Source organism: Balaenoptera musculus, chromosome 19 (genome assembly GCF_009873245.2).
Source record: "Balaenoptera musculus isolate JJ_BM4_2016_0621 chromosome 19, mBalMus1.pri.v3, whole genome shotgun sequence".
Classification (NCBI taxonomy): Eukaryota; Metazoa; Chordata; class Mammalia; order Artiodactyla; family Balaenopteridae; genus Balaenoptera; species Balaenoptera musculus.
In genome coordinates, this window is record NC_045803.1 from 19,212,378 (window position 1) to 19,237,958 (window position 25,581).

The window sequence follows — 25,581 nt, forward strand, 5'->3', positions numbered from 1 at the left end:
CATTTATATGAGGTACCCGGAACAGGTAAATTAATGGAAACAGAAAGCAGAACGGAGGTTCCCAGGGGCCGAGGGAATGGGAGAATGGGCATTACGGTTTAATGGGTACAGAGTTTCTGTTGGGATGATGAAAACTTCTGGAGACTGTGGTGACAGTTACACAACAATGTGAACGTACTTACTGCCACTGAATTGTATACTTAAAAAACAGTTACTGTGATAGATTTTATGTGTATTTTACCACACCTTGGAAAAACAAATAAAAATGAGAAATTCTGTTATGTATTATATTTTAACACAATTTTTAAAAAATGCAATTTAAGAAATTACCGTTCACTTTGCTGGCTGTGGTAACAGCACTTCAGTCAAGGTTTTTAAAGGCTTTTGTTGCCCCACATCGTTGCCAACACTTGGCGTTTCCTTTCTCTCATTGCTTGTGGCTATGAAGCGGTATTGCTCCATTGTGGCTTTAATTTACATTTCCCTGATGAGTCATGAGTCTGAGCACCTTTTCGTACATTAATTATTGGACAATTAATGAATTGGACATTGTGAAGTGTGTGTTCAAATCTTTTGCCCCGTTTTCTACTAGGTGTCTGCTATTTCTTCCTGACCGAAAGGAGCTCTTAATGCGAGTCCTTCGGTGGATGCACATGCTGGGTCCATCCTCCCCTCTGGGGGTGGCCAGTGTACTTTCTCAGAGACTTCCACAGCCTCTCATATCCTGCTTGTGGATGTGAAAACTGGTACAACCAATTTGGAAAACTGTTGAGCAGTAGTCTAATTATGACTCAACAATTCCATGCCATTTGTAAGAAATGGAATACATTTGTAAGTGCACCAAAGCACACGTAGGAGAATGTTTAAAGTGCCACTTGAAGTGGCCCAGAACTGGAAATTTCTCCCCTCGACAGAATGCGTAAATAAATTCTATTCATACAATGGAATATGACGCAGCCATGAGAATCTATAGGTCTACAGCTGCATGCACAACATGGATGAATTTCACAAATAATGCTGAGTTAAAGAAGCCAGATATGAAAGAGACACATTGCGTGATTCCATTCAAAGTACGAACCAGGGAAGAGCCACCCATGCTGTTTTGTGTCTGGAAAGCAGCTGCCCTTGGGGAGGGAGCAGGAGGTGTCTCTGAGTCATGCCCTGTTTCTGATCTGGGGCTGGTTTCTGTGCTCAGAAAATCCACCAAGCCACACTTATGACACGTGTTCTTTTCTGTATGCGTGCTGTCAATAAAAAGCTAACAAAAATTCATTCTGTAAGAGATACAGATGAAATATATTTGGAATTTGTTTTATAATAGTCAAACAAAAACAAAAATGTGGGCTGGGGTTTGGATAAAATAAGACTCCCCAAATACTGGTAATTATTGAAGCTGAGTGATGGGAACGTAGAGACCCATTAAACTATTCTACTTTCAGAGAAAATGTCCCTAACGCTTGTGAGTTACACCGCCACAAGACAGCTCTTCCAAAAGGAGACAAAAATCCACTTACGGGGTCTGGCTCACGCTTTCTTCAAAAGTTGGCACTTTAGCTCCTTTGTATAATTTTTTCAGCTGTTCTACATGCTCTGAGTTATCAATGCCCATTCCCGTTGACAAAATTTCAGCTCGAACATTATAATCAATGACAGAAGTTTTCAAGTTTGAAAGTTTTGTAATGTGCACCTTGAATGAAAGAAAAAATACGTTTGCAGGAATTACACTTAGAACTTTAGATGAGTCACAGACACCCACACCGTGGCCTCCTGATCTCACTGTGCAACGTCTGATGCACCAGGGCATGTGCCACCACAAGGCCCTCCTCGTTGGAATCTTCCAGAACCCAGCCCCGTACTGGAGAAATATGATCAGCTGTGGGGCTGGGGCCAAGATCAAGTCCTGAGGTAAAATCCCAGACAAGACCCGTCCGTGATGCTGTAACCACACACACAATTCTTAGATCTTTCTGATTCTCCCTCCTGTGCTTTCACCTCTCCTAACAAGAAGGCTCCGGGTCTTCAGATGCCCAGAAAGCGCCCGCACCAAGGCCCTAAACCCTGCGTCCTGGACAGTTTCCTCCACTTGTTTTTTTCTGCAACCAAAACATTCTCATCCATTTCAGTTTACACAAAATTAAGTAAAGCACGAAAATGTGCAATTGTCTGATTCCTGTTGGTGGGAGGTGTGGCCCCAGGACTTTCACGGGGGTCGGAGTAGACCAGGCTCGCGCTGGCTGGGGTGCCTCCCCAGGGAGCGCGGGAATAGGAATGCACTCCCGTCCAGCGACAGCAGAAGAGCCTTTCTCCACTCAGCCTGGGGACCGAGCTGGTGCCGGCGGGAGAAGGCGGCAGGTGTGGGCTCTGCCTCCCCTCCAGCGTGCCATGAACACTGCTACACTTTGGAGCTGCGGAAGCATGTTTGCCAGGTGGGTTTTGGTTTTTTTGCTTCATTCTCTTAGCTATAGTTTTAAAAATCCTTGCTTAATAAAGTTTCCATTTTTTTCTCTGATGAAAAACCACCACAATATTGACTGTTATGACATCGACTAAGACCCCCGAGACCTCTTCATTTACCTGCACTGGTAGTCTCCACCTTCCCTTCTAAAAACCATATTCTCCTCTTACTCTTAAATCTTATACCCAAAGTCTTTGTTCCATGTTAAGGCTTTTTTACTCTTATAAAAATAACTTTCAACAAAACAGTTTTAATGAACTGAATTTCTTAAAATCGTATAAATAATCATAATAATTAAGATTTAAGTCTAACAGAGCAAAACTCTGAATTGAAAAGTAAGAGTTCAGGGTGCCAGCAGAGCGGGGATGGTGCCGGCCTCAGCAGGGACGGGCTGAGGCCCCGAGTCACATGTCCTGGCCTCATGCTCAGTCCCACCCACCCCCACAGGGTAGGAGTCTGCTCACGGATGGAATTCCAGTGCCCCGTACAGGTCCTAGCACCCAGTAGGTGCTCAATAAATATCTGGTGGATGGACGAGGTAGGAACCGTGAACATAATAAAATCTGTCTTGGAAAAGCCTGAGGACCGGAATCCTCCACGTTACTGACCACTCTAAGATCACTTACAGCTACACCAGCGCACGGCCGCGCTTCTGCAGGGCGGTTCCTGTCCCAGGGCTTCCCACCTGTGCAGGCAGCGGATCCTGTCCCAGGGCTTCCCACCCGTGCGGGCAGCGGATCCTGTCCCAGGGCTTCCCACCCATGCGGGCAGCGGATCCTGTCCCAGGGCTTCCCACCCGTGCGGGCAGCGGATCCTGTCCCAGGGCTTCCCACCCGTGCGGGCAGTGGACTGTGAAATCGGATACCAGTGCACAGCCGCCACTTGGAAGAGAATTATAAATGGCAGAGACTGTCGCGTGTGCTAACAATAGTTTCATGAAGTTTCTGTCTCGGCTGTATGTGTGACTGTGTGTGATTTATACACACACACACACACCTGTGAGCACTGGGTTACAATGTAAAAGGTCCCCTTAAACCAAAAAACCCATGACCACATTCATGACCCAAATAACATGGAAAAAGCTCTCCTTTACACAGAGCCTTTACCAAATAAGCCTCCGTTTATGTGAGGCAAATAGTTATTCAGGCAACAGGTTAGAATAATTTGGATAATTTTAGGGGCCCATTCAAACACATGTTTCTTTTCAAGAAAACTGCATACTTACCATTGGATCAATCCAAACCGTATTTCCTAAAGCCAACATCACTTTTGCATCATGCAGTTTCCCATTAATTTTATGATGAATGTACCTAGTAACCTGCAAAAAAACAAAACACTTAAGTAATTTATCTGAAGCTTTAAGAAAATACTTTATTCTGTATGTGCTCTATAGTTTTTCAAGAAGCTTTTCCATGCCTTTCATTTGAGCCTCACGACCATCCCACGAGGCAGGTTATGGAGGCCATCACACCCCTTCACCGACAAGGGTAACCGTCAGTGGAGACGAATGAGGACAGGTGCAAAGGTGAGTCCCGAGCACTGGGTGTTCCAGCTGCTCCAGAGGACGAGGTCACACACTGGGGCTGCCCAGCAGCAGGGACACTGGGGCTGAGGGGCCCTGGTCCCCACCAACAGCAGAACTCTCTCTCCTCACTCTCTCACTGAGCTTCCAAAGAAAGAAACATCCATCCTTTAAAGACAGGTTGACAGCTGACAGAGGGGATGGGGGACACGCACCCACGCTGGTAACCACGCGGTGTGACAAGTCCACAGCACAGACCTGTGCTTGGGACTCACCTCTGCACCTGTCCTCATTCAGCTCCACTGTTTATAAGCAAACTTTTTGCTTTGCCAACTGCAATGGCTTCTTTCATATCCTGTTCATCAGACTGTATGAAATTTAGCCTTCCTTTGAAGAATCAGGAGCCTCATTATGAACAGGACTTACTGCTCTGGTGATGTCCCTGCCGCGCCGAGGGCTGGGCCTCTCCACCCACCCGAGACGGCATGTGCTCCATGTCTTGGTACAGGGGGGCTTCTTCACCTTCACAGTGCCTTATCCGCTCTACTTGGTGACATCCTAGTTACCCATTCTGAGGGACCCAGAGGGAATGTCCCCTCCTTTGGAAGCTTTTCTGGACTCTCTCTCTCTTTCCTTGCCCATCTTCCCAATCCCAGTGGAATTACCTGGTCCCTCCGGAGAGTGTCCATCACCTATGTGCCCCGTGACAGGGGTATCCACTTTTCTAAGTGCGTACACTGTTTATTCTCTTTAAGTAACAGCCAGTTTATTTTTAGCACAGTGCATGTTTTACACCCAAAGTGTGTGAGCACTAATGACGACAATGGCCAATCATGCCCGGCCTCTCTGAGGGCTCAGAGCTAGTCTACACATAGCGCTGTAAGTGCATTCCTGCCCAGAAACATGAAGCAGTTAACCCAAACCCAATACTCCAAATTCAAATACACCTCAATTCTGTGTATATTCTGGGTTAAATATATTCTGAAAGTCAACAAAATACAAAAAGCCAAAATAACTCACCTTTGGATTCCATTCAATTTCATTGTCCGCGGGTTTCACTCTACAAACGATAAACTCCACAGCTTGCGGGGGCAGAGTGTGGAAACTTTCTGGGAGGTGAAGCAACTGGTCTCTTGCGATGAGTTCGGTCCTGCCTTCATCTATGAACTTCACGAGGACATTATCCAGGGCCCATGTGTCCTCCTTCTGGCTCGTCTCCAACACCTGAACCCTACAGGACAACAGTGGCCTCGGTCTAACACAGAGACCCAAAGGGACATAATCGTCGCCTCGGCTTCCTCGTTAGAAGCAAACTACACAAAAGTTCCCTAAACTGCATGGCTTTACTCCATACTAGAAATAAAATAACTGGAGTCATCAAGAGCACTTAGCCATGATTTATTTAATTCAAGTATACCTATGTTGAATAAAGGAAATTCCTTTATCTGACAACACAAGAAAAATTAACATAGCAAATTAAATGTTCCAAGGTTCTCAATCTGGGCTATCACCAAGCAGGGACGGGTGGGGCATTCGAGGGACGTCAGTGCAAACAGGCACACGAGGCAGGATGGAACACTGACAGCGCACTTCTTGAGCTGACCTAGCGAACTTACGTAACCTCACCAGGGCTCAGTCTGCTTATCTGTAAAATGGGAACTGTGCCCACCTTATGGGCATTTCGTAAGAATTAAGTGAGTCGATGACGGTCCATATGTAAATGTCACACTGTCATCCACGCTCTGTGCTCAGCAGCCCCAGGGCAGATGAGCCTCGAGAGCACAGCTGAGCCGGACTAGGGTGGGCACGACCCCACCAGCACCCTCCCAGGAGGCAGCCAGGCTCAGTATGTGTACACCGGTCAGATGCACAGAGATGAAAAGAGGGATTCAACGCCACTTGAAGTTACCTTATGCTTCACAACCTCTTGAGATGAAATAAAGAGACATTTTACCTGTGGAAAACTACTTTTTCTGCTAATCCATATAATCCAAATTTCTCCACCTTTTCAACAGTTGTTTTATTACTGGAATCTTCAAAATACTCTTTCATTTCAGCGGTAAGAGTTGCATAAAGATCCACATGTTTATCAACTATACGACCAAAGTAATTTGTTGCATTCAAAATATAAAAGGGTATTATCTGAAACATAAACAGTAAACATATTCAGAAAACAAACTCACTCTAACACACCATTGTAAAGCACTTGTACTCCAATAAAGATGTTAAAGAAATAAAATAAAATAAAATCCCTTCAAAAAAAACCTCACTCTGAAGCAAAGAGGTATCTGCAGAAGTCAGCACCTGACCTAAGAGCCCAAAGCACACAACAGGGATGTAAAAATAAACTAGGAAACTGACCAAAACACAAAATAAAAACCTTAGCATACACACAAATAATTATAGTTTCACTTTAAATCTAATGGAAGGGGTTTTGGGTAAATATTAGTCTAAAGCTTTATTATTAGTAAGTGTTCCTTTGTTTACTTTTTAACTGCACTTTATAAAAATCCTTAAAAAAAATAGCCTCCTTGTCTCTTGAGCCCTTTCTGAAGTATTTTAGTAAGAGCCTGCTGTGTATGAGGCACGAGGGACACAGAGAGGAAGCATGTCCTACAGGGACCCTAAGCAACCATGGGTGGACAGATGTGCCACAGCTGGTGTGTGGTCAAGAAGATAACTCTTCACAGGCAAGCGTACACAGGGTTATTGGCATGTGTCGGGGTGTCGGCGTGCACAGGTATGCAAGAGTACGGAGGAGACCTTCCAGACGGGGGGCAAACAGTATGCATTAGGGCAGGGAGCCCTGGCTACAGAGCAGGAGTGAGCAGACGGCAGGAGTGAGCAGTGGTTATTTGGTGGGCAGTGCCATCTGGGAGGCAGGGCAGGCAGGGGAGAGGTCAGCCCTTGTGACCAAAAGGTGCTGGATCTCACAGGGCTGACAGCCTGTGGCTCTCCTCTGTGCTCCCCCTCGCCCCAGCTTCATTGCCTGCCCCCTTCACACTCGCCATAAGCCTTGTCCTACTCCACAAACATTCCACATAACTCCTACCTCAGGGCCTTTGCACTTGCTGCTTCCTCTGCCTGGAATATTCTTCCCTAGATAGTCTCATGGCTGGATCCTTCTTATCATTTGGGCCTCAGGGCAGCTGACCCCTCCTCAGAGGGCCCCTCCCTGCCTCTAATTTCCAAAGGGCCCCGTGTCCCCCAGCACACACTGCAGAACTTCACTGCATTTCATCCTCTCCGCAGCACGGTCACCATCTTACTCACTGCTGACCATCCCCACTGGAAGGAGAGCCAGGAGAGGACAAGTAGCACATCTATCATGGTTCCCAACCCAGCCATCCTCCAGCCTGTGGAGAATCTGCCTCAGTGAACCCCCAGTGCTCTTTTAAGCCGGCCCTCATCTTGGGCAGGGAATTCAGTATTCCTTCTAGCCTGGCACATGGCCTCTCCCAGGGAGTCTTCTCCCCTATGGTTTAGGGGCCCCAACAACCTGGCATCCCAGACAGAAGCCCACTGGGTGACAGGAGTCAGTGGGGAGGAGGTGCAGGGGATGGGAAAAACTCTCACTACAATGTTATGAGAGCTTGGCAGGATATAACATACACTCCAACTGCAAATATATTTCCTGAAAGATGCACAAAGAAAAGTAACAGAGAAAATAGACTAAGATGCCAATGGTGACTGTTTTAGGATGACAGGAATAAGGGGAGAGTTCCTTTTCCCCCACACTTCCTACGTTAGAAGGCTCTGTGTTCAGCACACACTGATGAACAAAGTCCAGGCCGAGCAGGCGTCAGTCTGTGGCAGTCCCCTCCACACGGCATCAGCACATCCACGACACACTGAGCTGGCAGAACGGAGGTGGCAAAAAGCAGCTTGTGGACTGGACCCTCCTGACAGGAGGGGCAGAGCGTGAGGCCTCCAGACGGGTGACCCACTCGTCCTGGTTCCAGCACCGAACATCCCGGGTGGCGGGAAACCCCTCAGTCCTGGGCACGTGGGAGGGTCCCTTCTGGCCACACACCTCCCCACCTGTTTCGATTCCCCTCTCACCAGTAATTCAGTTTGTTAAGGTTGCAGGACACAAGGTAAGATACAGAAATCAATCGCATTTCTAAAACAATTAGAAAATGAAGTTTAAGGAAAAACAACAATGACATCCAAAAACATGAAATACTAGGGATAAGTTTAACACAAAAAGTAAAAGATCTACTGAAAATTGTAACACATTGCTTAGAAAATTAAAGATGACCTAGACAAATGCAGTGATATACCACGTTAATGGACTAAGAAGACTCAGTACTGCTAAGATGTCAATTCTTCCTGTACTAATCTATAGACTTGAAACCGAGTAGGACCCTGTGGGGCCTTCCCATGGCAGACCCCTCCCCCATATCCTCTGCTTTAGCTTCTCTATGAAGTACCCAGGTAATTGTATCTGTGCGTGTTTCCTGAGTTGTTTTACAGATGTGAAAACCCCACACCAAATAGAAGATGTTAACTACTTGATGACCAATGAGCACATAGCCCCCAGGCCTACTGGGGCCTAAGGATTGATAATGTTAATCCCCGTGACACCACTCTGTTATCTCACCATCAACCAATCAGAGAATTGTGCAGGAGCTGATCACCTACCCTCTCACTCCCCATCCCTCACCTGGCCTTAAAAATGCTTTCCTGAAACCCACTGGGGAGTTGGGGGTTTTTAAAGCATGAGCCACTCGTTCTCCTTGTATTGGCACCTTACAATAAACGCTGAACTTCCTTCACTACAACCTGGTGTCAGTAGAGTGGCTTTACCATGCACACAGGCAAGTGGACCCAAGGTTGGTTCGGTATCAGACTCAATGAAATGCCAATCAAAATCCCACCAGGATTCTAAGTATAATAGATATTGGTAACCTGAGTCTAAAATTTTATATGGACATGCAAAGTAATAGTCAAAAGGATACCGAAGAAGACAGGCAAAGTTGGAAGACTTACCCACCAGTTTTCAAGATTATAAAGCTACAGTAATCAAGCCAGTGTGATACTGTATAAGGACAAAGAAACCAAGGAGCAGAATAAAGAATTCAGAAATCAGGACTTCCCTGGTGGTCTAGTGGTTAAGAATCTGCCTTCCAATGCAGGGGACGCAGGTTCGATCCCTGGTCGAGGAACTAAGAACCCACATGTGAGGGGGGCAACTAAGCCTGCGTGCTCTAGAGCCTGCGTACCACACCTAGGGAGCCCACGCACTGCAACAAAGAGCCTGCGTGCTGCAACTAAGACCTGACACAGCCAAATAAATAAATAAATAGTAAAAAAAAGAATTCAGAAATCACATATATGGTCTCCTAATTTTTGTCAAAGGTGCCAATGTAACTTAGGGGAAGAAGAAGGTCTTTATAGTAAACGATGCTGGAGCAACCAATTATCCAGAAGAAAAAACCTTGCCTCCTTTTAAAAAACTCTGCCACATACAAAAGTTAACTTGAGATGCATCACAGAGCTAAATGTAAAACTATACAGCTTCTAGAATAAAAACGCTGGGAAAAATCTTTGCAACCATATGGTAGGCAAAGATTTCTTATGGCATGAAAAGCACAAAATACAAAATAAAAAAGTAAAAAACTAGGCTTCATCAAAATTAAAAACTTTTGCTTTTCCATTGGGAGAAAACATTTGCAATATATCTGACAAAGGATATCTAGAATATATAAAGAACTGTTAAAATTCAACAAGAAGGAAACCCAAATAAAAAATGGGCAAAAATTCTAAACAGAAAGTTAACAAAAGAAGAGATACAGGGGCTTCCCTGGTGGCGCAGTGGTTGAGAGTCTGCCTGCCAATGCAGGGGACACGGGTTCGAGCCCTGGTCTGGGAAGATCCCACATGCCGCGGAGCAACTGGGCCCGTGAGCCACAACTGCTGAGCCTGCGCGTTTGGAGCCTGTGCTCCGCAACAAGAGAGGCCGCGATAATGAGAGGCCCCGCGCGCCGCGATGAAGAGTGGCCCCCGCTCGCCGCAACTAGAGAGAAAGCCCTCGCACAGAAACGAAGACCCAACACACCCAAAAATAAATACATAAATTAATAAATTTAAAAAAGAAAAAAAAAAAAAAAAAAAAGAGATACAAATGGCCAGTAAGCAGTGGAAAGATGTCTAAGATTCTTTATCACCAGGGTAACACAAATAAGATACCAGTGCAAATGCAACAGAGTGGCAAAAATTACAGACTGAGAATACCAAGTACTGATGAGAACGTGGACCAGCTGGAATTCTTGCATGCAGTGCTGGTCAGAATGTGAAATGGTACCACCTCTTTGGAAAACTGTTTGGCAGTTTCTTACAAACATACACTTATCATATGACTCAGCAATTCCACTCCTAGGTCTTACTCAAGAGAAAAGAAAATGTACTGTCAAAGATGTAACACAAATGATCAAAGCAGCCAGAAACTGTCAACAACCCAAATGTCCACCGATCTGTGAACAGACAAACACACAATGGAATCCCACACAGCAATAAAATAGAACAACACAGGCGAATCTCAAAAGTAATACACTGAGTAATAGAAATCAGACTCAAAAGACCACATACTGTACAATTCCATTAATATGAAATTCCAGTAAAAGACAAAACCATAGTGACAGAAAGCAGATACCCTGGGAACCAGGGGTATGTGGGTATGTAATTTAAAAACTCCCTGCAAACAAAAGTCCAGGACCAGATGGCTTCACTGGGGAATTCTATCAAACATACAAAGAACAACTAATACCAATCCTTCTCAAACTCTTCCAAAAGATTGAAGAGGAGGGAACACTCCCAAAGTCATTCTATGAAGCCACTATCACCCTGATACCAAAAGCAGACAAAGATAATACCACAAAATAAAATCACAGGCCAATATCTTTGATGAATATAGTTGCAAAAATTCTCAATCAAATATTAGCAGACTGAATCCAACAACACATAAAAAAGATCATACACCACGATCAAGCTGGATTCATCCCAGGGTCACAAGGATGGTTCAACATACGCAAATCAATAAATGTGATACACTCCATCAACAAAAGTAAAGATAAAAACCACATGGTCATCTCAATAGATGTAGAAAAAGCATTTGATAAAATTCAACATCCATTCATGATAAAAACTCTTACCAAAGTGGTACAGAGGGAATATATCTCAACATAATAAAAGCTATTTATGACACATCCACAGCCAACATAATACTCAATGGTAAAAGCTGAAAGCCTTCCCGTTAAAATCTGGAACAAGACAAGTGTGCCCACTCTCACCACTTCTATTCAATGTAGTATTGGAAGTCCTAGCCACAGCAATCAGACAAGAGAAAGAAATAAAAGGTATCCAAATTGGAAGAGAAGAAGTGAAAGTATCATTATAGGCAGATGACATGATACTGTATATAGAAAACCCTGAAGACTCCACACAAAAACTACTAGAACTGATAAATGAACTCAGCAAGGTAGCAGGATACAAGATTAATAACATACAGAAATTTGTTGCATGTCTTTACACTAACAATGAAATATCAGAAAGGGAAAGTTAAAAAAAAAATCCCTTTTAAAAATAAAATACTTAGGAATCAACCTGACCAAGGATGTGAAAGACTTGTATGTTGAGAACTATAAAACACTGATAACGGAAATTGAAGATGATTCAATAGAAATATATCCCATGCTCTTGGATTGGAAGAATTAATATTGTTAAAATGGCCATACTACCCAAAGCAATTACAGATTTAATGTGATCCCTATCAAATTATCCATGATATTTTTCACAGAACTAGAATAATCCTAAAATATATATGGAACCATAAAAGGCCCAGAATTTCCAAAGCAATCCTGAGGAAAAAGAACAAAACTGGAGGCATAACTCTCCCAGACTTCAGACAATACTACAAAGCTATGGTAATCAGAACAGTGTGATACTGACACAAAAACAGACATATGGATCAATGGAACAGAATAGAGAGCCCAGAAATAAACCCACACACCTACAGTCAATTAATCTTCAACAAAGGAGGCAAGAATATACAATGGAGAAAAGACAGTCTCTTCAGCAAGTGGTGTTGGGAAAGCTGGACAGCTGCATGTAAATCAATGAAGTTAGAACACACCCTCACAACATAAACAAAAATAAACTCAAAATGGCTTAAAGACTTAAATATAAGGCATGACACCATAAAACTTCTAGAAGAGAACATAGGCAAAACATTCTCTGACATAAATTGTACCAATGTTTTCTTAGGTCAGTCTCTGAAGGCAACAGAAATAAATATGAAAGTACACAAATGGGACCTAATCAAGGTTATAAGCTTTTGCACAGCAAAGGAAACCATAAACAAAATGAAAAGACAACCTATGGAACAGAAGAAAATATTTGCAAATGATGCGACTGACAAGGGCTTAATTTCCAAAATATACAAACAGCTCATACAACTCTAAAACAAGAACAAAAACAAATAACCCAATCAAAAATGGGCAGAAGACCATTTCTCCAAAGAAGACACAGAGATGGCCAAAAGGCACATGAAAAGATGCTCAACATCACTAAATATTAGAGAAATGCAAATCACAACTACAATGAGGTACCACCTCACACCGGTCAGAATGGCCATCATTAAAAAGTTTACAAACAGGGCTTCCCTGGTGGCGCAGTGGTTGAGAATCTGCCTGCCAACGCAGGGGACACGGGTTCCAGCCCTGGTCTGGGAAGATCCCACATGCCGCGGAGCGACTAAGCCCGTGAGCCACAACTACTGAGCCTGCGCGTCTGGAGCCTGTGCTCCGCAACGGTGAGAGGCCCGCGCACCGTGATGAAGAGTGGCCCCCGCTCGCCACAACTGGAGAAAGCCCTCGCACAGAAACGAAGACCCAACACAGCCAAAAATAAAAAATATATAAATAAATAAATAAATTTATTAAAAAAAAAAAAAAAAAAAGTTTACAAACAATAAATGCTGGAGAGGATGTGGAGAAAAGGGAATCCTCCTACACTGTTGGTGGGAATGTAAATTGGTGCAGCCACTATGGAAAACAGCATGGAGGTTCCTTCACAAACTAAAAATAGAGCTAGCATATGATCCAGCAATCCCACTCCTGGGCATATATCCAGAGAAAACTCTAATTCGAAAAGATACATGCACCCCAATGTTCATAGCAGCACTATTTACAACATTCAAGACATGGAAGCAACCTAAATGTCCATCAACAGATGAATGAATAAAGAAGATGTGGTATATATACACAATGGAATATTACTCAGCCATAAAAAAGAATGAAATAATGCCATTTGCAGCAACATGGATGGACCTAGAGATGATCATACTGAGTGAAGTAAGTCAGACAGAGAAAGACAAATATTATATGATATCACTTATACGTGGAATCTAAAATATGACACAAATGACCTTATTTACATAACAGAAACAGACTGACAGACATAGAAAACAAACTTATGGTTGCCAAAGAGGAAAGGGGGTGGGGGAGGGATAAATTAGGAGTTTGGGATTAGCAGATACAAACTAATACATATAAAACAGATAAACAACAACAAGGTCCTACTGTATAGCACAGGGAACTATATTCAATATCCTGTAATAAACCATAATGGAAAAGAATACGAACAAGAATATATATATATATATATAGATATATATATATAGATATATATGTATCTGAATCAGTCTTTGCTGTATAACAGAAACACTACATTGAAAATCAACTATACTTCAATAAAGTAAAAAATAAAAATAAAATTAAATAAAAAGGAGGGTCTTGGTTAGAGGGGTTCTGGGAAGGTGGCCGCAGTGAGCTGTTATATTTTTTGACTCTCTCTGAATCCCCCACATAAAGACAGATAGAGCAGTGAGACAGCAAAGCCAAAGCCAGGGACATACTGCAACAAAACGTAATTAACAAAATATCCCCATGGATCCCAAAATAAAAGCAGATGAGGATGATAACATAGGAGAAACTCCAGGTGACCCTGGGTTTGGCACTGACTCTTTGGATACAATGACAAAAGCACAATCTGTGATAGAAAAAATTGGAAAGTTGGACTTCATTAAAATTAAAAATTTCTGCTGTCCAAATGACACTATAATCATCTTTTAGTATCCATGGAGGATTGGTTCCAGGACCCCCTGTGAATACCAAAATTCTTGGATGCTTAAGCCCCTTACATAAAATGGTGTAAGAATTTGCATATAACCTAAGGACAGCCTAAGGATATACTTTAAATCATCTCTAGATTATTCATAATACCTAATACAATGTAAATGCTATGTAAATAGTTGTAAATACAATGCAAATGCTATGTAAATAGTTGCTGGACCACTGCAAATTCAAGTCTTGCTTGCCAAATATTTTAGATTTGAGGTTGGTTGAATCCATGGATAACAGGAGCTGACTATATAAAGAAAATGAAAAGACAAGCCAATGGCTGGGAGAAAATTTTTACGAAACACATATCTGATAAGACTAGTATCCAAAATATACAAAGAACTCTTAAAACTCAATAATAAGAAAACAAACAACTCAATTAAAAACTGGGCAAAAAACCTGAACATATTATCTCACAGATATTTCAGCAAAGAAGACATACAGCTGATAAATAAGCATATGAAAAGGTGCTCAACATCACATGTCATCAGGGAATTGCAAATTAAGACAATGAGATACCACTACACACCTAATTGAATGGCTAAGATCTAAAACACTGACAACGTCAAATACTGGCAAGGATGTGGAACAACAAGAAGTCTCATTCATTCATTGCTGGTAAGAATGTAAAATGGTATAGTCACTTCAGAAAACAGTTTTGTAGTTTCTTACAAAGCAAAACATAGTCTTACTATATATAATCACACACAACAGTCACACTCTTTGGTATTTATTTACCCAAATGAGTTGAAAACTTCTGTCTACACAAAAACCTGCACTTGAATATTTATCCTAGCATTATTCATAATTGCCAAAAATTGGAAGCAACCAAGATGTCCCTCAATAGGTGAATGGATAAACAAACTGTAGTATATTCAGCAATAAAAATAACCTATTAAGCCACAAAAAGGCATGGAAGAATCTTAAATGCAAACTGCTAAATGAAAGAAGCCAGTTCAAAAAACCTACACCCTGTATGATTGCAACTATATGACATTTTGAAAAAGGCAAAACTACAGAGACGGTAAAAAGATGGGTGACTGCTAGGAATTCTGGGGAAGAGGTAAAGGGGTGGACGGGTGGAGTGCACAGGGGATTTTCAGGGCAGTGAAAGTATTCTGTGTGATACTGTAATGGTGGATACGTGTCATCATACACTTGGCAAAGTCCACAGAACGCACACTACAAGGAGTGAACCTTAACTTAAACTGTAGGCTTTAGTTAATAATAATTATCAGGGGGGCTTCCCTGGTGGCGCAGTGGTTGAGAATCTGCCTGCCAATGCAGGGGACACGGGTTCGAGCCCTGGTCTGGGAAGATCCCACATGCCGCGGAGCAACTAGGCCCGTGAGCCACAACTACTGAGCCTGCGCGTCTGGAGCCTGTGCCCCGCAACAAGAGAGGCCGCGACCGTGAGAGGCTCGCGTACCGCAAGTGGCCCCCTGCTTGCCACAACTAGAGAAAGCCCTCGCACAGAAACGAAGACCCAACACAGCCAAAAAAATAAATAAAGTAAATAAATAAATAAGTCACGAGCTCTTTAAAAAATAAATTAATATTTAAAAAAATAATAATAATAATTATCAATATTGGCTCATCTATTATCACACATGTACCACAATAATGAAAGATGTTAATAATAGGGGAAACTGGTGGGGGGTGCCGGGGGAGAGTACAGGGGAACTCTGTATTTTCTGCTCAGTTTTTCTGTAAAACTAAAACTGCTCAAAAAAATAAAATCTATTAACTTAGATAACAACAACAAAAATAGCAGATGAGTAAAACCCACCCACATCACAAGACCTGCATGGCATCACTGTCTGTGCAGGAAGCAGCAGTGGGAGGTATGAGCTCGTCTGAAAGACTAGGACCAGGAGGATTCCACAAGAGGCAGCAGGTATTCACCGAAAACACGGCGGGCCGGGCTGACAAGGGCAGCTGAACCGGAAGGCTTTCACGCATTCTGATAGTGGGTGAAGGCTGGGCCCCTGTGAAATCTCCTAACTGTCCACCCAGGGACAAGAAAGATGAAGGAAGAAAAAGGCCAGATATACCTGGGTGAGGGGCACAGAGCCAGGGCATCTCAAAAATCTCAGAAACTGTGTTTTCATTTTTTTTTTTTTTAACAAGACATGGAAACAACAGAAATGGAAACTCTGAAATTAGAAAAGTTATCCTGACCCACACCTCCTCCTTAAATTTAAGGAAAAGGAATTTTGTCAAAAAATGAGCAACAGCAAAGTATCAAGGTCAAATCCCATGTTAAGTTACAATAATAAAAAAGGGAATAAGAAGCAGAATAACAGTCCCTAGAGACAATGAAGGCCACCAGAAAAACGTACCCACAAAACAGATTAAAACTGTACTCCAATTTCAAAACTAGCTGCCTTTTAGCTTATTAGGAAAATGAGATATGATATAAAAGAACCACATAAATCAGAATTTTAAAATGTAGAAATGAGGTGATAGAACTTGGGAAAGAATCAGAAATTAAAGAAAAAAATCATTTCATCGATGAAACCTGTATTGGGTTGAATGGTAATCCATGCCTCCAGCCATGCCCCCAAAGAAAACTCTCTCTGTGCTAACTCCCACGATCTGTGACTGTGACCTTATTTGGAAAAAAGGTGTTTGCAGATGTAATTAAGTATCTCTGGGTGAGGAGATCACTGTGGATTATGCGGGTGGGCCATTTATCCACTGACAAGTGTGCTTTGTAAGAGGCACAGAGAGAAGAGGAGAGGGTGATGTGAAGATGAAGGCAGAGACTGGAGGGACGTGGCCACGAGGTGAGGACAGGCCAGGGAACGCCTGGAGTCAGCAGCAGCTGGAAGAGGCAGGAAAAGGACTGTCTTCCAGAGTCTTCAGATGGAGCACAGCCTGCTGACACCTTGATTTCAAACTCTGGCTCCCAGGACTGTGAGAGAATAACTCTGTGCTGTTTTAAGGCACCCAGTTCATGGTATCTGTACAACAGCCCCAGGAAACGAGTACAGCACAGCCACACAGGGAGGAGCACAGGCATGAATGAATATAACAGATTCGCCCTAAGGGAAAGGGAAGGTGAAGGCAGAACACTCAAACTCAAAAAAAAAGGAAGAAATAATAAAAAAAAAAAGAGTCACAAGAAAGTGACAACTCAACTCAGCAATTCTACCTGCATCTCAGAATATTCCCCAAAGGAATAATCATTGATGATCTGAAAAGGTTCACGTAATCATCACATTATTTTTAATAGTCCCCAAAGGGAAACAACTTTCTAAAAATATATCTAAGAAATCCCTAAATTTAAGTGGTTTATCTATCTTCCAATTTGATCTTGGTTTTCTGAACAAACTGGCACCTTGAAATACGGCACCATAAAAGAACCCTTAAAATAAGTGCCTACTGTCAGATTAATGGTGGTAATTAATACTGTCATAATTGCATTCTATTAAATTCTACCTCTTAAAGAATGAAAGTTGTTCATGAAAATGACCATTAATCATTGGACAAGTTCTTTAATAGGACTTACTTTTATGTATCCAGACACTGGTAGAGTTTGGTTGGATAACTTCCTTGGCATGTCTACTTCTGGATTAACATGGTGTCGATCAGGACAGATCCTTTTGTCTCTGAAAAAAAAGGAACAGGATTTTAAAACCAGGAAAAAACAGTAACAATTTTCAACATGAATTTTAAAGTATTCACCAGGAAAATTAATCTAGCATCAAAATCAGAGAAGTTGTATTGCAAATGCTGTAAAGTTAAGTAACCAAATGCTGTAAAGTTAATTAAATCCTTCAGATGACACTAACAGCGTGTAAGTAAGTGGAAAGGCATCCTAAAATTTAACTGGCACTGAGTAAACTTAAAGGACAGAGTTGGGGCTTCCCTGGTGGCGCAGTGGTTGAGAATCTGCCTGCCAATGCAGGGGACACGGGTTCGAGCCCTGGTCTGGGAAGATCCCACATGCCGCGGAGCGACTAGGCCCGTGAGCCACAATTGCTGAGCCTGCGCGTCTGGAGCCTGTGCTCCGCAACAAGAGAGGCCGCGATAGTGAGAGGCCAGCGCACCGCGATGAAGAGTGGCCCCCGCTTGCCACAACTAGAGAAAGCCCTCGCACAGAAACGAAGACCCAACACAGCCATAAATAAATAAATAAATAAATAAATAATTTAAAAAAAAAAAAAGGACAGAGTTACTGCATTATTTCTCCAGTCTTAAATGCAGTACGTAAATGAACAAAACATACTTCCAAAATAAAGACTCTGCATCAGAAACACATCACTATAACCCACAACAGAGGCCAATGAACCTCTAAACCAGGAGCCATTCCGTAACCCAAACTGAGAAATAGTTAAAGCTTCAGTTTTAAAATTCAATATTTTATTTAAAGGCATAATTTAAATTGCTGCTAATAACCTGGATAATGTACATAATTCAAAGAAGTTAAATTTCAATAGTTATCTTAAAATTAAATTCAATCCAGTAGATATCTAACAGACATCTACTACTCAGTCCCAGAGATCCACTGATCAAGTATTGGCACCGTGTCTGGATCCCTGACTTAGGGATCTCCTGACTGTTAAGATATATCCATGTTCTCCAAACTGATTCATATAATCAATGCAGTTATCAAAATTCCAGCAATGTTTTTGAAGAAACTGACAACCCATTCTAAAATAAACATGGAGATGCATTAGACTTAAAATGCCAAAACCACCTTGAAGAAGAGCAAAGTTGGAGGACTTAAATACCATTTCCCAAGACCCACTATAAGCTACAGTACTTAAAAAAGTGTAGTACTGGTCTAAGAATAGACAAATAGACCAATGTAACAGAGAGAGTCCACAAATGGATCACATATACTATTGTCTGGTTTATGTCAAAGGCACCAACTCAGTGAGAACACAACAGCGTTTTAAATAAAGAATGCTGGAGCAAGAGATTATCCATACAGAAAAAAGTAAACCTTGCCCCATATCAAACACTATACACAAAAATTAATTCAATATAGATTATATGCCTAAATGTGGAAGCTAAATCTATAAAACTTCTAGAAGAAAATATAGAAGAATGTCTTCATGATCTAGAGATAGGCAAATTATTTCTTATATTAAAACACAATAAAACAGTAACCATAAAACATTTCATCAAAATTAAAAATGTCTGTCCACTGAAAGACTCTTAAAAGAGTGAAAAGGCAAGCCACAGACTGGGAGAAGTTTCTCAATGCATATATGCATCTCTCTGACAAAGCAGTTGTATCTAGAATAAACAAATTATTCCTATAAACCAATAAATACCCCATTTTAAAAATGGGCAAAAGACCTGAACAGGCATTTCACAAAAAAGGATGTCAAATGCCCTACAATCATGTGAAAAGCCATTCAATGTCATGAATTCTTAGGGAAATGCAAATAAAAATAACAATGGTTTCCCCCTACACCCCCATGAATACTAAGTGTTGGTGAGGATACAGAGCAACCCAAACTCCCTCACACACACCTGGTGGGATCATAAGATGACCAACCGCTCTGGCAAAGTTAAACACACGTCTACCCCATGACCCAGCAATACCACTCCAGAGTATAATATATACCCAAGAGAAACGGGTGCATATTTCCAGAAAAAGACATGTACAAGAGTGTTCATGGCAGCTTCATACATAATACAACTCACAGGCCCGTCAAGAGTAGAATGGATATATATATCATGATATATTTATACAACAGAATTTTTAAAAAATATTTATTTATTTATTTTGCTGCGTCAGGTCTTAGTCGCAGCACACGGGATCTTCGTTGCAGTACTTGGGATCTTTTGTTGTGGTGCGCGGGCTCTTCGTTGCGGCACGCGGGCTTCTCTCTAGTTGTGGCGTGCGGGTTTTCTCTCTCTAGTTGTGGCGCGGGTTCCAGAGCATGTGGACTCTGTAGCAGTTTGTGGCACACGGGCTCTCTAGTTGAGATGCGTGAGCTCAGCAGTTGTGGCACACGGGCTTAGTTGCCCTGCGGGATGTGGGATCCTAGTTCTCCGACCAGGGATCGAGCCTGCGTCCCCTGCATTGGAAGGCGGATTCTTTACCACTGGACCACCAGGCAAGTCCCCACACAATAGAATTCTGAGCCACAAAATAAATAAATAAATAAAATACCAATACGTGCAACAACATGGAGGAATGCCACAGACAGTATTGATAGATTGAGCACACTACAATTCCATTTATATAAAATTCTAAAACAAGCAAAGTTAGTCAATGCTGGTAGAGAGAATAAGGGTGGTTACTTCTGGAGGAAGAGCAAATTGGGAAGGAGCAGGAGGGGATCTTGCAGGGGCTCCCTCAGAGCTGGTAGTAGCTCACATGGGTTGCATACGCATATAACAATCATCAAGCTGTAAACTTATCATCTGTGCAGTTTACTGTATGTTACATGTCAGTTATAAAAAAGATGACTGGCTTACTTGCAAAAACCAAAAGCCTTAAGATACGGACAAAGAGGGCTTCTGGCTTTTTTATCTTCTTTGGCTTCCAGAACCCCTGCAGTAAACTCGTACAGCTCTGAAGGAATCTTGGTATCTGCTCGCTCCAAGTAGCGCAGGACACCAACTGCGTGGCAGGCATTTCTCTCCGTCAGCAGCAATACAGATTTGGTTTTTTTATCTCCCTGTTCTGCAGGAGAACCCTTAAAATTGGGGGTGAATAAAGGAAGTGGATCATCCATACCAGTCTAAATGATAAAACTTTCTGGACTCTGAATTTGTCATTATGTGGAAAATGCCAGTGAAATATTAAATGATAATATAAATCAATCAAACCTGTTCAGCTACACTCTGAAAACGATCAGACATGCAATACAGGCGTCCACCAAAAATTTTTGGCGAGGAAGGAAAGCTGAAGTGAATCACACACGTGGCATCGGTGATGGCCAAGAGTGGTATGCAATCATCTGTTAAGGCTGGAGAAAAGGATTCGGACAATTTCAAATGAAGCTGGAATTTTACTGCACATACTTTGCAGAACAATTCCAGGAACCATACTTCAAAACATTTCTTTACTGCATTTTACTTTTCAGATGTAAAGAAACTTCCTTCCCATTTCTTTTCCCAAAATTTCAAAGCCCAGTAATTAAATTCCAGAGAAAAGTGGTCTCCTTTTTAACTCGAAAAATGCCTCTATTACAACTCTTGGCTGCCCATATGGTTTTCACTTATTTTATACATTTTGACTTTTATATTTCCAATATTAAATTTAACAATCATTTACAACACGCTTCATCACAGGCATATACATACGACAGTGATCCTTAAGCTGGAATTGCAGGGAGCACGGCTAGACCAAGGGCCGCTGCCTACGAACCTGAGACACTTGGATTCCACCTCAGTATCAAAATCTTAGTCAAGGTTAATTTTCACTTTGAAATTCACATTACTAATACATTCTCAATAAATCTGGGAAATGACGAGAAATTTGGAGAAGAGGTAAATAAATTAACGAATTGAAGACATAATTCCTATTAGCTCAGCCTTCTCTAAATACAAGTAGAAATTAAAATACTTACCTAATACAATGTGAGAACCAGAACTTAACTTCTTCTTCCACTGTTCTGAAACACTTTTTAAATTAAAAATCATTTCTTTATGCATTTTCAAGCAAAATATGGAACTGCTTTCTACTACCTAAAGATGAAACCAAAGGGGCCAGTTCACAGTCAGGAACATAAGCTTGAAGATAATTTTTCATCAATAATTATCGATACAAATCATTTAAAATTATCTGTGAGGGTCCTACCTCACTGATCCACTAATTCTAAGAATGAAATGGTTGTAAATTTAAAGAAATATATTTTCAAAATTCTATGGTTTATATCTAAAAACTTGCTCCAGTGAAACACACATTATTTTGCTAGAACTATTTTCCTTCCTTTTAAAATAACATGTACATACATATATGTGCATGTATACATACTTGTGTGTATGTATATTTACCTACACAGATTATCTGTAGAGATATGTATACGTATACATGAAATTTATGGTACTATTGTCAAGAGGGTACTGTTGTTTTTCACTATACCTGCTAGTTCATTTTTGCTAAAGGTGGATGCACTACTGATTCTTTTGTATTTGGCCTCATTTCTACACATTAGCATTAATTTATATACAGTTAGATTAAATAAATCTTTAGCCAATTTATTTGGCTTTTCTGGCTAAATGATGATATATTTTAGCATTATCGTCTCTATTTTCTTAAATAGAGGGTTCAGAAGATGTTGGCACTTCTTCCTGAACCAGATCCTTTTCATGCTCTGCCAGGTTCCCCTTGTGGACAGTTGGCTTCCGTGGGAAGGCTCCTCCCACACGCCTGGCTCCTCCTCTCAGTGTCAGGCCTCCTGCTGTCCTTTGTTACTGCCACCAGTGCTCTGTGGCAGAGCCCATTCTGACTGATACTGAACTTGTAAAATTTTACTTCCCTGTCAAATACGTAACTACCCCAAGTAATTCTCTGGTGACTCAAGATTCAACCACAGTTTAAACAAGCAGTAAGAACGTTTCATGTGTGGAAGGGCTCACCTTACACACTATTTCTGTTTCAGCTACAGAACCGGTGAAGATCAAGGTCTTTTGTGCCTGACTGGGAACGAAATCAAGCGTTTGGAGTAAAGTAGAGGTCTTTTCACATTCCAGGCAAAGATGTACTACCTGTTAATGAAATGCAGAAACAGTGGGATTTTTAAAAAATGTTCAAGGTGCTCCAGTTTTACTTTTTATGGCAAAGTCATAATTTTAATAGAAAAGAAGATATAGAAAAACAATGTAAATTTAAATACACAATTACAGATTTGTATGTGAAATTAATGCTATAATCTTTTAACATTAGGCCATGAATAAAGGTTACTTGCTTGTGCTCACCAACCCCCCACCACACACACCCAGGACTCTTTACCTGCTGGACACTGCCATAGAGGGCAGCCTCCTCCATGGCTGTGATCACAATGTAGGGGTCGTTCATGAACTCTTTGATTAACTGCTCTATATGTCTGTTCCAATGAACTCCAACTGCAACAATCTGATGTGGGGCAGATTCTCTTTCTTCAACTTCAATATTTTTTTTAAAGTTATCTAATATAGGAAATATCTAAAAAATCAGCATAATTAATTTCATTTTTATTTCAAAAGAAACTAATAATTAGAACATAAAAGGTAAGGAATGTATATTTTTCCGTTCTCAGAGTGGGAAAGGTCTTTAAACATGAAAGTAAAAGAAAAAACTAAAAAGGAAAAATGTTTATGTACAGACAAAATTAAAACAAACATCTAGGTAAATACGGGCAACACGGGTAACAAAGGATGAACAGCCTTATATAAAAACTTCTACAAACTAGTTAGAAAAAGATGATCCCAGTGAAAGAAAACAAGCGAAGGAAATGAACAAGCAGCTCCTAGAAGAATGGGTACAAATGGCCAGTATGAATTAATGCTCAATTTAACAAAGTAATCAAGGAAATACAGATTAAGCAAATCAGATGCCACGTGTAACAATCAGCCTAGAAAAGAAAGCTGGACGAGGGCCTCCTACTGCCAGGGGTGCAGGCAGTGTGGCGTGGAGGCACACTGCCAGAGGGAGTGCAAACCCATCTGCACTTTCAGAGTGCCACTGAACAAGGCAGTGTTCCAGATACTAGCTTTGCAAATAAGAACTGAGACAGTCAGTAAGTAACAAAGCCTGGGCTTGACCTTGGGGCCACTGCTGCTCCCAAAGGAATGCTCCTGATCTTCATGTTACACTGCTTCCAACAAGTGCCTTATAAGAATTCATAGCCTTTGGGGTTTCCCTGGTGGTGCAGTGGTTGAGAATCTGCCTGCCAATGCAGGGGACACGGGTTCGAGCCCTGGTCTGGGAAGATCCCACATGCCGCGGAGCAACTGGGCCCGTGAGCCACAATTACTGAGCCTGCGCATCTGGAGCCTGTGCTCTGTAACAAGAGAGGCCACGATAGTGAGAGGCCCGTGCACCGCGATGAACAGTGGCCCCCGCTTGCCACAACTAGAGAAAGCCCTCGCACAGAAACGAAGACCCAACACAGCCAAAAAAAAAAAAAAAAAAACAACAACAACAACAAAAAAGAATGCATAGCCTTTCTTTGATCCATTAATCCCCTTCCTAGGAATTTATCCTAAGAAAACATGTGCAAAAAGATGTTTCTTCAGCTACACACATACACACAAATGATGCTAAGTGTCCAAATATTAGACAATCAGAAAATAAATTATGTTATGTCCACAGGGTTCAATACCACACGGCCAGTAACAATCATGCTAGAGAACAGTTGGTAGCAATAATCACAATGCTGTTCACTGAAATGCAAGTTACAAACTAATACATAAAATAAGGTCCTGATATTATTAACTATATGTATCAATAGACACAGGAATTACAAAAAGGAAAGAAATACTCTAAAATCGTAACAGTGGTTACCTCTGAGCATAAGATTATGGATGTTGGGGTTTTTCAAGTGTTCTTCTCTATTTCTCAAATTTTCTAAAATAAAATTATTGCTTACATAACCAGAAAAATATTGATTATTTTAGAAAATTTCCCTGGGAAAGAAGTTTTGCTCTTCAAAGAGAACTTCAACATTGGGTAGAAAATTCAGATAAACGTTCTCTCCTCTTAATCACAGCAGTTAAAGGGAAAAATGTTTTAGATTAACCAGCTTCTTCCCAACTAGACACGTTTCCTGACTCCTGAAAGACTTTAATTTTACATATATATATATATATATAATATATATATATTTCTGAGTAGTAATGACATCTAAATAAATGCCATACTTACTTGTTCATTAGCTTCAGAGAATAATACTTCCACCTCATCCAAAATCAGGTGACAGAGTCTGAGAAATAACAAGCTTTGATATTTGAGAAGTCTCAGGAGGCTATGTGGTGTTGTAACAATTACATTGCCTACATTTTAAAAGAAAACACAGTTAACGCCTTAGATTTTCCCCAGGTTTTTCTAACATTTCCTTTGCTAAGATTCCACATACTTTCTAGAAATGCCTTTCAATGAAATAAACCCTGTGTTTCTTGCTCAGGTGGGTGTGAGAAAGGCCTGCCCAGGCTGCCCCTGGACTGTCTGACTAAATAACCTGCGTTCCCACCAGGTTCTGAGCTCCTGAAAGGCAGGGGGTGGTTTTAGTCAACAGCTAATAAACAGTAAGTGTTTAATAAATAGTTGATAAATGAATGAAAAGGCTTAGTTTTCTCAGTAAAACAGATGTTAAGCCAAGAGTAAACCTTCACCACCTACGCTGATCGGTAATTGACAAGTGAGGTCTAGCTGATCATCACACAAGCCCGGGGTCAGTGTTGGCTCCCAGGCCTGCCTGAGCAGGCTTCCACTGCGTTCTCTAGGGAAAACCAAACAGCTTGGAAAGGAT

General features: G+C 41.5%; 1 protein-coding gene across 1 annotated transcript in view; it reads right to left on the reverse strand.

Annotated features, from left to right (window-relative positions):
* TDRD12 (tudor domain containing 12) overlaps nucleotides 1–25,581 on the reverse strand; it is an 82,005-nt gene that overhangs the window by 8,362 nt on the left and 48,062 nt on the right. The window contains exons 17-27 of the mRNA XM_036835059.1: nucleotides 24,978–25,105; nucleotides 23,085–23,276; nucleotides 22,712–22,840; nucleotides 21,700–21,817; nucleotides 20,957–21,096; nucleotides 20,603–20,823; nucleotides 17,673–17,772; nucleotides 5,932–6,119; nucleotides 4,998–5,208; nucleotides 3,681–3,773; nucleotides 1,515–1,687 (exon numbers count right to left, since the gene is read on the reverse strand). Coding sequence (XP_036690954.1) covers nucleotides 1,515–1,687; nucleotides 3,681–3,773; nucleotides 4,998–5,208; nucleotides 5,932–6,119; nucleotides 17,673–17,772; nucleotides 20,603–20,823; nucleotides 20,957–21,096; nucleotides 21,700–21,817; nucleotides 22,712–22,840; nucleotides 23,085–23,276; nucleotides 24,978–25,105 — 1,693 coding nt within the window. The remainder of the gene's footprint in view (nucleotides 1–1,514; nucleotides 1,688–3,680; nucleotides 3,774–4,997; nucleotides 5,209–5,931; nucleotides 6,120–17,672; nucleotides 17,773–20,602; nucleotides 20,824–20,956; nucleotides 21,097–21,699; nucleotides 21,818–22,711; nucleotides 22,841–23,084; nucleotides 23,277–24,977; nucleotides 25,106–25,581) is intronic.